The sequence below is a fragment of the Sabethes cyaneus genome, chromosome 1 (genome assembly GCF_943734655.1).
Source record: "Sabethes cyaneus chromosome 1, idSabCyanKW18_F2, whole genome shotgun sequence".
NCBI lineage: Eukaryota > Metazoa > Arthropoda > Insecta > Diptera > Culicidae > Sabethes > Sabethes cyaneus.
In genome coordinates, this window is record NC_071353.1 from 68,364,670 (window position 1) to 68,380,201 (window position 15,532).

General features: G+C 38.4%; 1 protein-coding gene across 1 annotated transcript; it reads left to right on the forward strand.

The window, feature by feature from the left end:
- The first annotated feature begins 66 nt into the window (after positions 1 to 66).
- Positions 67 to 14,014, forward strand: LOC128741095 (putative inositol monophosphatase 3). The gene is made up of 4 exons (XM_053836674.1): positions 67 to 679; positions 6,842 to 6,990; positions 13,404 to 13,521; positions 13,598 to 14,014. The coding sequence occupies exons 1-4, from the start codon at positions 172 to 174 to the stop codon at positions 13,852 to 13,854; spliced, it is 1,032 nt and encodes a 343-aa protein (XP_053692649.1). The 5' UTR covers positions 67 to 171; the 3' UTR covers positions 13,855 to 14,014.
- The last annotated feature ends 1,518 nt before the right edge of the window (positions 14,015 to 15,532 follow it).

The following is a 15,532-nucleotide window of genomic DNA, read 5'->3' on the forward strand; positions in this document are numbered from 1 at the left end:
GACGGTATGATTTCAAAGTGACGTATATGAAATAATAAAAAATATAATAATAAAAATAATGGTACTTTGTAGCATATGCATATCGTGTCGTATAAATCTTGATGTTTTTTACTTTGTGAGCGAAAATGTTTTTGGAATATAAGACGAAGTAGATAAAAAATTGTAAACAGGATGAATTTGGGTGGTTCTATTCGTATAAACAAGTTTGGATTTCTTCTGATTGCAATTGTTCTAGTTGTGTTAGTTTATTTTTCATCGTCTGGTAAATCTCGAAATAATTATGCTTTAAGTAAAAATCCCGATGAAGTCAATCTACGGAAACTTTTGATCGGATCTATTCAAGCGGCACAGCGAGGAGGGTTAGAAATAGTCGAAGTATCAAAAAATGTAAATTATAAGGTACATAGTAAAGGCAAAACAAAAGAAGGCGCAAACGATCCGGTGACAGACGCAGACTTTCGTTCTCATTGTGTTATGGCCGATGGTTTACATAGGATCTTTCCAAAGTTGAAAGTTGTTTCCGAAGAAGATGAAACAAAACAAGAATGTCCAGATACGAAATTATTTGACCTGGATCCAACGGTGATACACGAAAATTCGAATGTGCCCGATGATATAGTAGATATTAACGATGTTACCGTTTGGATAGATCCATTAGATGCCACGCAGGAATACACAGGTAGATTAAAAAAGCGTAATGACAATTTCGAAATTATTTCAGATAATTGTGTTTATAAACTTTTTAAGTTGGTATGCTATTATTTTTGAGCTAACTTGCCAGAGAGAGTTCTTTTTAAAAACGATAAAATTATAATTTTATAAAATTTTTAAATACACATCTTAAGAATAGAAGCGAGTATACCTCTCTAGTGTAACACAAAATAAACTCTTTAATGAACAAAAATATATATCTTGAGAACAAATAAAATTTAATTTGGTTACTTGAATATACCACATTTAATACTGAATGTTGGTGGATGAGACCAATGAATGTTTCCGATTGTACAACAATTTCCCGAAAACTACCGTGGCACCATGTTCAAGACAGTGCCTAATTCCGGACAGATGTTTTTAAAATATTGACGGAATTCTAGCTATTACAACCATTTTAATAATGTAAAATCATCACTTCATTATATGTAGTGAATAAATTGTTTAAATTAACATTTCATGAGCGCCGATATCGAACTCCTTCCTCATTCATCACAACTGTATCATTTATTTAGTAAAAGTTCTTTTACTGGCCTTCCAATAAGCAATTCTTGTGGGGCCTTATCGGTTGTTGTATGGGGTGTATTGTCTTGGATTGGGGTGTATATCTACGTTGACTGCTTTGGCAATTCAGTGTGCTCGCATAATCCATTGGGTTTGCCTTTCAACTTACTTATGTGTCCATGTCTGCCGTTCCGGCAGAACAAAGAGATAAAATCAGAGATCTCTACTGCTGACGGTTACCCGCCATGGCTTTTACCTGTCGCTAAAACAGGTTCTCGTCTACAGCCCGGATGTAGTTGGCTAAGCTGCGTTGCCATGAACCTCTGGGTCCGCTTCTTCAACGCTGTCCTTGCGGATTCCAGTCGAGTGCTTCTCTGCACCGATCCACTTTCATCTACGTTCACGAATTTCTGTTGCTATCGGCCGTTGATGACATAGACGATGGAGCTCCTCATTTGATATCTAGTCAGGCCACCAGCCATCGATTAATAAATACCTGCAGTTTTTGCGTTACCTCCGCTGAGACGTACTACGTTTCGCAGGCATACAGCAGTACGGATTTAACGTTTGAATCGAAAATTCGGGTTTTCGTATGTAGAGTGATCTTGTTTGAGCACCAAATGTTTCACAGCCCTGCAAAGGCACTTCAGGCCTTCCAGGCCTCAACTTGTCCCGCTGCTGTGAAGTTGTTTGGACTATCAGTGTTTACTACCATAGACATAGTTTGGGCTAAATTGACTGTGAGACCTGCTGCCTGGAAGCTCCGGAGAGGTCACCTAACTTGCTCTGCATATCGTTTCGGCGTTGTGCGAGCATAACAATGTCGTCGGCAAGGTCGAGGTGCAGGTAAAATGCAGCCCTCTTTCACACTAGCAGTAACCCTTATAGGGTCGGACAACGACATGACGCCGTTGTGCAAAACCTTGCACCAGTACGCCTCGATGAGATGGACTAGCTTATTTGGAACTCCTATACGCATAAGTGCGCCCAAGATATTTTCGTCGGGCGAACGCCTTTTCGAAATTAACGAACACCAGCAGAAGAGAGCCCTGGAATTCGTTGGTCTTTTCCAATATAATGCGGAGCGTTGTAATATGGTCTACACATGATCGAGCAGCACGAAATCCAGCTTGCTGGAGCGTCGATCTTCTCCTGGATCCGGTTAGGGATTACCTTACAGTAGTGAAGGTCAAACTGCGGTCGTTCGAGGGGGAATGACGGACTTATGAGTAAATGACAGGGATCACTTAGTTTAGTAGTAGTAATGCCTCGTGATGTTGTGGATATGAATGCTTTCTGGTTTAAATATTGTTATGATTCCTAAAAAATGGTTTTCGCTACCGCATATGTTACATTTTGTTATGCGAAGGAATGGCCAGATGTCATTGCAGCCCGCGGCAAACATGGGGCGATCAGATGTGGCCACTGGCCAGCATAATGCCTATGCCCGGGCACCACTGTCTTACACAGCACTTTGAGAGTAATACAGAGCAACGCAATGTCACGCCAGTTACCGCATTCAGTTAGGTCTCCTTTTTAGGGACTTTGACTAATATGCCTTGCATCCAGTCCACCGGAAAAGTTGCGGTTTCCCATATATTACTGAAAAGCTGATGCATCATCTGGTCTGACAAAGATGGGTCAGCTGTAAGCATTTCGGCTGAAATACAGTCTATCCCTATTGGATTTCATACTCTTGATGGCTGCTTCAATTTCATCCAGCGCCTTTCCCTTTCAATAAGTCCGTTTTTTTATAAAATTCCGTTCATTTGCATAGACATTTGCATAGATTTGCATAGAAGCGATATAACAAATTTAGTTTGCACTCACTTTGCGCGTTTCGTTTGGCGTTAGTCAAGTCGAATCGAATGACATTGAAGATTCAGGTTTCACAATTCGCAGAACATCGAAGTAAATGCCAGTGCACTATAGTCCAGAAAGCGATTTTAGACGGACAAAAATGATTGCGCCTTAACGGGATATTCTAGCTCAATGAAGTCTTCGGCAACTTTTTGAATGAAGACATGATGCATCTTTTGAAAGGGTCGTCCAATGTTCAGATGATACCGTAACAATAATTCAAGTAATAATTTTTTAAATAAGCTTGTTTTCCATTGTTTAGTTTCAAAACATTAAATTAACTTAACTTTTCTAAACATTCCAAATTTCTAACTCTTACGTATTGTTAGCAGTGGACCTTTGCTTATGGACGACCCGTAAAATCATATTTCCTCTTATAACTCATTTATCTCAACAGAGAGCTCAATATGATGTTCCACAATTTTTTTTATACATTAGAGAGGAATATTTTTGCCGAAACCCTTGTTGCTTTATCTTTATGAGTTAATAAGTTATAGCCGATTTCAGGTTAAAAACAGGCGCGAAGACTGCACCAGGCGATGCTAGTGTGTATTCCAAGTTTTAGGCATGTCGTTGAACGAGGATTTGTTAGAAAATTTGTTCGAAGTGTTACGTCTGTTAGTCTGTGTTTATTCTATCAGCAAGGAGATTTCCTAAAGAATCTGACTAAAGAAATGACATTGGAGCTCATTTTCGGTTCGTCGAAACCAAGTGCGCATGAGTCTCGATGAAACCTTCTGAATCTTTTGCTCGAAAACTTGCGGAGTATCAGTCGATCAACGCGGGAGAAAATATTGACTGCTAGCAAACGGCAACAAATATCATCGTATCATCATGAAATCGATCCGTGCTGCCTAACGAAAACACCAGGCAATCAAGTTTGTAGCGTACAGTTTATAAAATCGCCCAAATGTTGAGCTCGAAAAAAATATTGTTAGAACTTTTTCAAGCAACATTGAATAGAGTCACGCACAACAATCATCGTTGAGCAAATCAGGTTTAATGATGACAGGAGGCCGCGAGTGACTGAGCTCCGATGTCATTTCTTTAGTCAGATTCTTTAAGATTTCCTGCAAGTGTGAGCAGTGTTCAAAATCTTTTTTGATGCTGGTAACGGCAATAAAGCTCGCGTAGAGCATCTAGTCAGCTTTTCATAGTGCATCAACTAAATTTCAAATCAGCGTTAAGAATGCTATTTTAAAGCTAACAATGCATTGACAATGCTCAATTATATCTGGCAGCATGTAACTTGAAATTTTTTTGAAACGATGGTTCTATAATTGATGAAGGGACTATAGGGGAAAGAAATGAAAATTTTTTGGTGAAGGAGGGGGAAGAGCGGAAAGGTGAGGGGGGGGGGGATATTGGTAGCTACGCTTAACAAGTAGTTTTTTTGACTCCTACCTTTTGTCCTCAGATTATAGCTTGGTTCGACTCATGCACCTTCCAGCATTGGACGAAAGGTAGGAGTTAAAACGACTACTGGTTAACCCCCTCCTCACCTTTCCGCTCTTCCCCCTCCTTCACCAACCGGTTAAACTGCTCGATTCGACTATTCGATTCAGCTGCTTGACTTTTTTTTTGTATGCCAGAAGGGCATTGGGTTAAAAGGTCACTGCGACAGTCTTAATGATCGTCTTTTGTGGCAGGCCCCGATTGCTGTACACAGTTTACGGATCGCTCATACCCATTGATGGAGTTGAACGGGATAGTTGTAATCCTGTGCCCCAATTCGGTACTACATGGTTTATAAAGCCAATGACCGTTTTGGGATTTAGGCTCCTTACCTGATATGGGGTAAGAAGGAAACTTCCTAAGAGGTTGTGCTTTGATAATGCAAGAGCTCCGCAATAGCAGAGCAGATGCGCTGAACTTTCAGGTTCAGAGTTACAAAAGCGGCAGGTGTCGGATGATACATTGACGATATTCTTTAAATGATAAAGAGCGGGGCTGTGTCCTGTTAGGAGTTCCGTGATTGTGCGTAGTTCACTACGAGTTAAATGGAGTAGTTTTTTAGCTACTGCAGGGTTTGGGTAGATAAACTGTTTGGCTTGTCTACAACCCTGTGTTTGATTCCAACGGGATGCTATTTCTAGCTTTTCCCATGTCATCAGTTCGCCTTTCACGGCGGATGTGGAGGTGCCCAGAAACGGTTCAGGATCAATAAATTGCTGAGCTGATCCTTGTCTTGCTAGGTTGTCAGTAAATTCATTGCCCTCGATTCCGCAGTGACCGGGCACCTAAAGTAATAAAACTTTGTTTTGGCGGGAGTGCTCCCTCAATGCTGTGCTGCACTCCCAAACTAATTTGGACACGCATTTGGCGGACTTGAGTGCCAATAGTGCTGCTTGGCTGTCCGTGAAGATACCGATTTTCGCATGCCTGTACTTTCGTTTCAAGCATATTGTTGCACAGATGTATATTGCATATACTGCCGGTGGAAGCATAACTGTCCCATGTTACATTTGGTCATTTTCGACATTTTGTTGTCAAACGTTATAATTATATATGTATTTTTATAATATGAATCGAAAACATGGTGTTTATACTAGAAAAACTCGAAAAAAATTGAAAACAAGTTGTCCCACTGGAAAAATGGACGCATATTTTTCTCACTGCATATACCTTTTTATATAAAATGTTTTCAAGCTGTATACAAAATTGAGTGAAGTTTTTCAACATTATCTATCAACATTATCATAATAACATCAAAACTAAATAATTTTAGAAAAATCAGTTTTTCAACTTTGAGTGCGATTTTCTCATTTTCGTGTTTTGTAACATGGGACAGATATGCTTCCAGCGGTAGTATACTTCTGCCTGAAAAACGTTGGGCCACTTTCCTAATGAGATAGTTTCCCTGATGCCGGGTCCGTAGACTCCGGAGCCTGTGCAGGCCCCCATTTTTGAACCATCTGTAAAAAAGCAGATAGTTCCAGATGGAAGATCGGGCCTTCCATTATTCCACATTAAGCGATCTGTTTCAATCACCTCATATGGAACGTCCATATTGGGCCTGGCTTCCAAGTTACTAAGGGTGTCAGATTGAACTCCCGAAGTATGCGAAGATGATCGATTTGGTCACCTTCGAGAGCTGCTCGACTTACTACTCGATCCGACTGCTCGACTAGACTACTCGATTTAACTGCTCGAGTTGACAGCTCGGCTGTACTGATTTATTGAACAGCTTGAATCAACCGCCTGCTAGACTGCACGATTTAATTGCTCGACTCAACTGCTTGACTCAACGGCTTGATTCGACTGCTCGACTCGATTGCTCGTCGTGGTAGCAACGTGCCGCTCATTTGAATCGGTTCGCGGCAGAAAAAGGACGGTTCAGAGCCACTCACACGAAAGAGCCGTTTTGCTCACCCATTTCTATCAGCACAGTGGAGATAAAGTTTTTATTCAGTTTAATAAAGCATAAAAACTATTTGTTTCAGTTTCAGGCTATGAGCATGCCGTGATGCAAATAAATTTAATAAAAAGCTCAAAGAACTAATACAAAGATTAGTTATCTTCGCAAACACTGGTCAATGGAATGTATCCGCAGTTTTCTTAATAGATATTTATATTTTCCGGATCGTAAGGTTCGGGCTCAATTAGTGAATATATATGCACCGAAAATTGCCAACAATTTTAAACAGAAGATCCGAATGGTATAAGCGGTATAGCTCTGTGGCCCTGATATCATCCTTACATTTCCTGATCGATAATTATGCACCTGTTTTTGTAAATTACTAATTATTTTTGTCTTTTTTTACAGAAAATTTATACCACTTCGTCACGACAATGGTTTGCGTAGCAATAAAGGGCATTCCAACAATTGGAGTAATTCACAATCCTTTCACAAAGAAAACTGTTTGGGGTTGGTCGGGCAAGGCAATATCTGAACCTTTAGATCTAATCAAAAAGGTACGTGGATGTATAGTTGATGTATGTATAGAAAATATAAATACACTCAAGTCTTTTTACATGGTTTATTTTTACGAATTTTAAATTAACTGGTTTTTTGTAATGACGAAATTTGAAATAACATGGTTTATTTTTAAGGCGATTTTTGAGTTAACGTGGTTTTTTAGACGATTGTTGGAATTTAAATAGTTTTACCACTGACGAACTGACAGGACACATAGAAGAAAATCCTTTAAAAACCATCGTCCTGCACATTTTGCTTGCACACTAGCACCCTCTGTTATGCATGTTGCGGAGTAGCTTGCATTTGCAGGATTTTATGCTGTAGGGTTTTGTACATTTGAATGGTTTTATACTGAAAACTCAAAGCAACACACGCGCGCCGTGATGCGGCCATGTTGCGAAACATGCTTTTTTGAAAAATGAGTGGTTTTTGATTGGACGATGGAATTATCGCGAGTGTCTTGTCTGTTTGTCTGTGGTTTTACTAACTAAATATTACTGACTATGGGTCATTCCATCTCAAACGTACACAAGGTTTGGATTCGACCATCAGCGATTTCAACCAAAGTTGGCATAATTGTTCATTCCGACCCCACAACCAATTTTCCGAAGTTTTACGCCGATTGATCAATCCCCCTGTTTAAACACGTCTACCGGAAGCTTCCGGACATTTTCATGACTTAATAATGTATTTTAATGGAAAAGATGCATTTTCAACATAGAATCAACATAATAAATTTTGATGTTCTGGATACTTTTGCATATGTACTGTACCTATACCTATAAAAAAGGATTTCTGTCTTTCTGTCTGTCTGTCCGTATGTTCCTTATAGAATCGAAAACTACTGAACCGATCGGCGTGAAAATTTGCATGTAGAGGTTTTTGGGGCTAGGGAAGGTTCTCTCGATGGTAAAAGACCCCTCCCACCACTAAGAGGGGGGGCTCCCATACAAATCTATAAAATGCCTATAAAAATGGATTTCTGTCTGTTCTATGTTCCTTATAGAATCGAAAACTACTAAACCGATCGGCGTGAAAATTTGCATGCAGGGGTTTTTGGTGCCAGGGAAGGTTCTTATGATGGTTAGAGATCCCTCCCCCCACTAAGAGGGGGGGCTTCCATACAAATCTATACCTATAAAAATGGATTTCTGTCTGTCTGCCCGAATGTTCCTTATAGAATTGAAAACTACTGAACCGATCGGCGTGAAAATGTGTATATAGGGGTTTTTGAGGCCAGGGAAGGTTCTTATGATGGTTAGAGCCCCTCCCCCCACTAAGAAGGGGGGTTCCCATACAAATGAAACACAAATTTCTGCATAACGCGAGAACTAGTCAAGCAAATGGAACAAAATTTTACATATGGGTGTTTTTGGAGACAAGAATTTTTTCTATGGTGAATTAAGACCCCTCCCCACTTTAGGACGGGGGGCTCCCATACAAATGAAATACAAATTTCCTCATAACTCCAGAACTAATCAAGCAAATGAAACCAAATTTAGCATGTGGGTGTTTTTGTAGGCAATTTTTTATCTATAGTGAATTGAGGTCCCTCCCCTCTTTAGGAGGGGAATAATGATCTCTCTCCCTTTTAAGAGGGGGGACTTCCATACAAATGAAATACAAATTTCCTCATAACTCGAAAACTAATCAAGCAAATAGAACAAAATTTGACATGTGGGTATTTTTGGAGACAAGAATGTTTTCGATGGTGAATTGAAACCTCTCCCCACTTTAGGAGGGGGGGGGGGTTCCTATACAAATGAAATACAAATTTCCTCATAACTCGAGAACTAATTAATCAAATGGAACCATATTTGGCATGTGGGTGTTTTTGGAGGCATGCATTTTTTCTATGGTGAATTGAGACCCCTCCCCTCTTTAGGAGGGGAATTATGACCTCTCTGCCTTTTAATAGGGGGGGCTTCCATACACTTGAAATCCAAATTTCCTCATAACTCGAGAACCAATCAAGCAAATGGAACAAAATTTGACATGTGGGTGTTTTTGGAAACAAGAATTTTTTCTATGGTAAATTGAAACCTCTCCCCTCTTCAGGAGGGGGGGGGGGCTCCTATACAAAAGAAATACAAATTTCCTCATAACTCGAGAACTAATTAATCAAATGGAACCATATTTGGCATGTGGGTGTTTTTGGAGGCATGCATTTTTTCTATGATGAATTAGGACCCCTTACCTTTTTAGGAGGGGGGCTCCTATACAAAAGAAAAATAAATTTCCTCATAAGTCCAGAACTAATCAAGGGAATCACTTTAGGAGGGGGGGGGGGCTCCTATACAAATGAAATACAAATTTCCTCATAACTCTAGAAGTAATCAAGCAAATGGAACCAAATTTGGCATGTGGGGGGTTTTGGAGGCAGGAATTTTTTTAATGATGGTTTGAGACCCCTCACCCTTGTCGTAGGGGGATAAGGACTCTCATACAAATAAAACAGAAATTTTTGCGTAACTCAAAAACTAATCAAACTCGAGAAATTTTAGACTCATAAAACATTAATCAATAACAAGACCACCAAAAACTATCAATAATAACATTAGATAATTCGGCGCGAGTCGGCCATAGGCCGCGAGTGTTGCCGGCGACCTGCCGTCGGAAGTGCCGGCCACTGCGGGGGGCAGCCCCCCGTAGAGATCACCTCTATCTAGGTTTATTTATTTTCCTAGATCTACTGACTCTATTAATTTCCTTCAGTTGGGTCAGCCCTGCGAAATGGTACTTTCTACGAAAAGATTTTCCGTGAAATGGTACATCCCGCGTAAGGTTTTTCGCGAAATGGTATTCTGCGAAACTCTATATTCCGCGTTATGGTCAACCGAGAATTGGTGTTCCGCAAAATGGTATTCGGCGAAATGGTTCGTAATGATGGCAAATATTTAAATGCTACCCGCTTTATTTTATCAGGCTTAGAGATGGGGGGAGTTGTTTTCTACTTTACTGTGAGGAAAATTTGTATATTAAAACACCCATGAACTCCTCAGAAACTTGCAAAACTCCAGATTGTGACAAAGGTCATCCGAGATTCACGATTTATGTACAACACAGTTTAATTTGTGGCAATACGAAGTTTGTCTGGTCAGCTAGTATTTAAATAAAAGTAACAAATTCGTACAAATTTTTATAGTTTTATTATTTAATTGTGCTAGTTATTTATGCAATATAATGCATTGTTATGTCGACTAAGGTGGTATTTCACTCTTGAGATTATTCGAAACTTCGAAATAATTTCGAAACTTGAAAATGACGTAATAGGACACCGCCTCTAGTTTCTGATAATAAATAACAAGTTGGCGCAAGTGTTTCATCATGCGCCATGCGTGAGACTATGCCTGAAATCATTGTTTCCCTGTTGAATACAACAAATGTCATTACTTCGTAACGTATATTGTACATTTGCGTCACAGCTGGGTTTTTCGCGACAATAAATTTACTGAACACAACAACCTTACTCTCTCATGCATCTCAGTTTCTTTTGTGTTTATCGCTAATCGCAATATAACCTTTGACACCTGAACCAATAAATAGTTGGTAAACATTGTCTTTATTTATTGCGTTCATGTTGCGAAATTTATTTTTTTTCGAATTGAAATGTCGCAAACATTTCAATGTCGGCTCTCTGCCAGGCTTTTCATAAAGCCCTATAAATGTATCTTTAGGGCTTTAGCTTTACAGGGTTCTCAGATGACCGGTAGTAAGACTATGGAGAGGTATAGGCAATGCTTGTTTTTTTTTATCAAAATTAGGCAGAAGTCATGAAAATTAAGTAGAACAGAGTAACTGTACCACAAATAAAATATGATTAGTGATTGTTTTTCGGGTAGGTAAAAATAAATAAGTCCAGCGCCTCTATGGTTCAAACACAGACAAACAGACGAGACACTCGAGTTAATTCCATCGTGCAATCAAAAACCACTCATTTTTTAAAAAAGCATGTTTCGCAACATGGCCACACCGCGGCGCGCGGGTGTTGCATTCAGTTTTCAGTATAAAACCATACGAATGTAAAAACCCTACAGCATAAAACCCTGTGTCTTGTCAGTTCGTCAGTGGTTCAAAGGTACAAATACCAGCGAACCACATGCCCTGGCGGGTGTTGTGGGTACGAATCCTGTTATAATCTCAGATTATAGCTTGGTTCGACCCATGCACCTTCCAGCATTGGACAAAAGGTAGCAGTCAAAATGACTACTTGTCAAGCGTAGCTACCAATATCCCCCCTCCCTCCTTTTTTCCTATTATGCTAAAAAGGTTTTCTTTTCTTGGTTGAAACAAATCCGTTGCTTTCCTTGAACATCATAAAACTGACTTTATTACTGCTCCAACAGGTTAGTTTTATCTGATCAACTTATTTCCTAGTGTTAGTAAGTTTACAGGGTATTGTTGGAGGTGTGGCTTAATCTATTCAACCATGATGCAAAGTCTGAGTCGAGTCAATATGATTGGTCGAGAATGTCGTGTTAAGTCGGATACGTGAGATAGAACGTGAGTTAGAATGAACGAGTTTGAATGAGTGTAGAGAGGGAGAATTGAATGAGTGTCGAGAGAGAGAATTTGTGATAGCGCGTCGGTGGTGAATATAGCGTGAGTTCTCTTGGGTGAATGACGTGTGTAAAGTAGTTCAAGATCGCACGATGCACTTGAGCTTGCTGTTTGCATAGAGGAAAAATATCGTGTCTGTTTCGTGTATTTTGATGAGGTGTGATTGTATATGGGTGGTTTGAGGCTGAGCTTTGTCTTGTAGGTTGTTTATGAGATTTGTACTTGATGTTTTCTAAGGAATCTTGTTTTAACGGTGTTTTGGTTCTGGTTTCGTTGTAAGGTGTCGGGTTATTCTATGAATCTGATATGGGTTTGTTGTAAGGATTTAGAGTGGGTTTGGTATGAGTTATGTTCGTGGGAATTGTGGTTCGTACCATCTGTGGAATGTTGGTTGGTCATGTTTTTGGGAAAAGTCTGGTCTTTGTCATGTGTCATTGTAAATTCTAAAACATCGCTTAATGCGTATAGCATACTTTCCTTTCCGCTCTTTCCCTCCTTCACCAAAATTTTCATTTCTTTCCCCTACCGTCCCTTCATCAATTGAGAAATTTTGATTTTACTACCACTAGAAAAACGCCATCTCTTGAAAAGCAACGGTGAGAATGGGAAATTTCCCTATGGGAAAAACTAGCCTAAGAACGAACAAAATTCAGAAACTGCCTGTCAACTGACAAAATATAAGTGATCTTATGTAAAATTTTCCGGCAAATATCATGGTGCCCACCTCTTCCCTAATTGTCATCGGAAAGCATGAAGTTTTGCTGATTTCCCCCTATTTTTAACAATATTTTAACTTAATGGACTTTATCAGGCAAGACTTTAACAGAACTTTAAAACCCAATTATATTATACAAAAAAGTTCGTAGAATCGAAGACAATTATTCCAAGGTTTATATTTTCTCAAAATCTTGTCTGGTGAGTCCAATAAGTTTAAATATTGTTAAAAATAGACGTAAATTAGCAAAACTTGATATTTTTTATTTTATTTTGATGACAATTAGGAAAGGGATGGGCACCATGAGATTCACCGGAAAATTTTACATAAGATCACTTATATTTTATCAATTGGCAGGCCGTTTCTGAATTTTGTTCGTTTTTAGGCTAGTTGTTCCCGTAGTGCAATGAAGTGTTAAAAAAGCCAGTGTCAAGTTTCGAAATTATTTCGAATTTGTTACTTTTATTTAAATATATACAAAAGTATCCAGAACATCAAAATTTATTATGTTGATTCTATGTTGAAAATGCATCTTTTCCATTAAAATACATTATTTAGTCATGAATATGTCCGGAAGCTTCAGGTAAACGTGTTTAAACATACTTTCACCAACAATTCAGATAGAATCACGCATGCCCCAGATATTTAAAACGCCATATCTCCCAAACTACCAATATTTTTTTTTCTAGTTAAGTGATTGTTATGTAGAATTTTCTGGCGAACACTTTTTAAGCATATTTATTTGAAAATAAAATTGGGGTGCTGATATTCGCATTTTTCGTTTTAAATTGCACAAAAAAAGGGGGGGTGACAAATTAGATAAAAACTGATAACATCATTCGATTGCGCGGCCAAAAACCCATAGAAAAAGTATATTGGCATGTCTTCATATCAACCTGTTTCAGAGATATGTAAATCAGAAAAATGACTTTTTGAAAATTTGTAAAAAAGGAAGTAGCGCCACTGCTAGGGGGATTGGGAAATTGGTTGTGGGGTCGGAATGAACAATTATGCCAACTTTGGTTGAAATCGCTGATGGTCGGATCCAATTTTTCCGATTTTTGTGTACGTTTGAGATGGAATGACCCCTATACTAACTATTTCACGCATTTTACGTTTAAATTATCATTTAAGGAAGACGATGTAAAACATCCTATTGTTATAGTCTCTCGTTCTCATAGCGGCGATGTAAAAAACATTGCAAAAGAAGTGTTTGGAGAAAATTCGAACGTGATCTCCGCTGGCGGTGCAGGTCAGAAAAACAATAACAGAGTGTTTCAAATTCGTTAATATGTTGAATTTTCTATTTTTGCTTCCGGCATTTACAGGATACAAAGTTTTGCAGGTGCTTCATAATAATGCAACAGCGTATCTGCATTCGACTGCAATAAAAAAATGGGACATTTGTGCGGGTAATGCGATCCTTGATGCTGTAGGTGGTAAAATGACAAACCTAAAAAATGAGGATATATCATATAGCTATAAAGATTCATATGTGAATGAAAATGGACTGATTGCAACGGCTACGAATAGTATACATGAACTATATATTAAAAAAGTTATTGAACGAAAACTGTTACCATAAATCTTGAAACACCGGTATGCAATTATGTATTAGTTTTAAAACACTTTCCGTATGTACAAATTTTCCGAAAACCATTATTTCCTGTACATTGTATTGCAAATTCTATATGAACTAAAATGTCATTGTAAAGGAAATGTTATAAAGACAATATAACAAAATTTACCATGAAAAACAATTGGTAAAATTTGATTTGCTAAATTAATTTATAATAGAGTTTAAATGAGTCCAGCTCCAAATATTCTCCAATTATTGATCCTGCAAAAGAAAAACTGAAAAATATTTATTAACCCTCGCTGTCCCATGGTAGCACAGGTGCTCCATGACTTCTGATACTAAAATTGGTCGATAAAATTTTTAAGGCATTTAAATATGGATGATTGGATTTCATAACGTAGTAAAAACAATGTTTTATAAGCTGTATAGTTGTGTTTAATGAATTGCTCATTAATTGCTTTTTCATGATCATGATCAAATACTGTAAACTACCAAAACACCCCTGGGACAGAGAGGGTTAATAACATTTTAATACGTGTGAGGGGGCGTTGAGCAAGACACCCGCATCCTATTTAAATTTCAACGACGTCGTCGTATTTTCGAATCTCGGCTGGGAGAGGCTATTGGAGTCAATAGGAGCGTAGCAACTGGTCCTGCAATTGTCCTGTACTCTAACAGCTGGCTGCGAAGTCTGTATGAAAACAGAAGGTCAAGTTTTGATAACGGAATGTAATAGCGAATTCATAAATTAACCTAAGTTCGTGCTAACTCGAACCCGAAATTTATGAACGATACGGGCAGTTTGACAGATCGACCCGTAAACCGTAATGCTAGACAGTTTTAACCTGCGCTTCAAACTGAATGCTGTCAGTTTAACCGAAATGCAATCTCGACTAATTTATGAACGCTTTGACAGCACTTCGATTAAAACTGAGTGCCAATCGACCTGAGGCAGGTTAATTTATGAATTCGCTATAAGCTTTGCTTTGCTAATAGTCCAGTTGGGATATTTTTTATTCTGATCCTCTTATGTACATTATTCTTCACTATCGCAGTAATATATTGCGGGTTTTCTATTCGGCACTGAAAAGACATTGCTGAAATAGATTAAAAAATATTGCAATTTTGTGTATCGTGCCTGTCCTATTTATTTGATAAAGAATAACTATAAAAGGCTAAATAGGACGACTTGAAAATAAAATGTGTCAGAAGGTATTTATTTTTCGGATAAGAAAATATATTTACTGAAAACGATGAATTTCGAACCTACTTTCCTAATTAATAGGTTGATTTATTATTATTTTGAACAGACGTTACGCGCAGGGGAAACTCGTCGTGGTTGGGCCACCTTTTGGCATTCACCCATAACTTCCGTTTCAAAAGAAATTTCGGAAATCTAAATACATTGCTGGAAAGGTCTAAAAATAAGGTATATTTCTGGAAAATCTTGAACTGATTGCTTGGAGAAGAATAAAGTTATAGGCATTCACGTGGAGACAAAAAATGTTGTATAGTCGGGCCATTTTATATAGGTTGGGCAACCACTGAAAATCCAAGAAATACGTGTTGAAATTCTATAAACAGACATGAAAAAAATGAATTCCGTGAAAACGGCCAATATAAGTACAAATATCTTATTTTTAAATACATTTTTGCGAAATTTTGGCATTTTGTAAAATCAATA

Excerpts from the sequence above, each read along its gene's own strand:
- LOC128741095 (XM_053836674.1), top strand. The coding sequence starts at position 172 with ATGAATTTGGGTGGTTCTATTCGTATAAACAAGTTTGGATTTCTTCTG. Across the intron at positions 680-6,841 it reads TGCCACGCAGGAATACACAG|AAAATTTATACCACTTCGTC; the intron begins GTAGATTAAAAA and ends CTTTTTTTACAG. Across the intron at positions 13,522-13,597 it reads GATCTCCGCTGGCGGTGCAG|GATACAAAGTTTTGCAGGTG; the intron begins GTCAGAAAAACA and ends CGGCATTTACAG.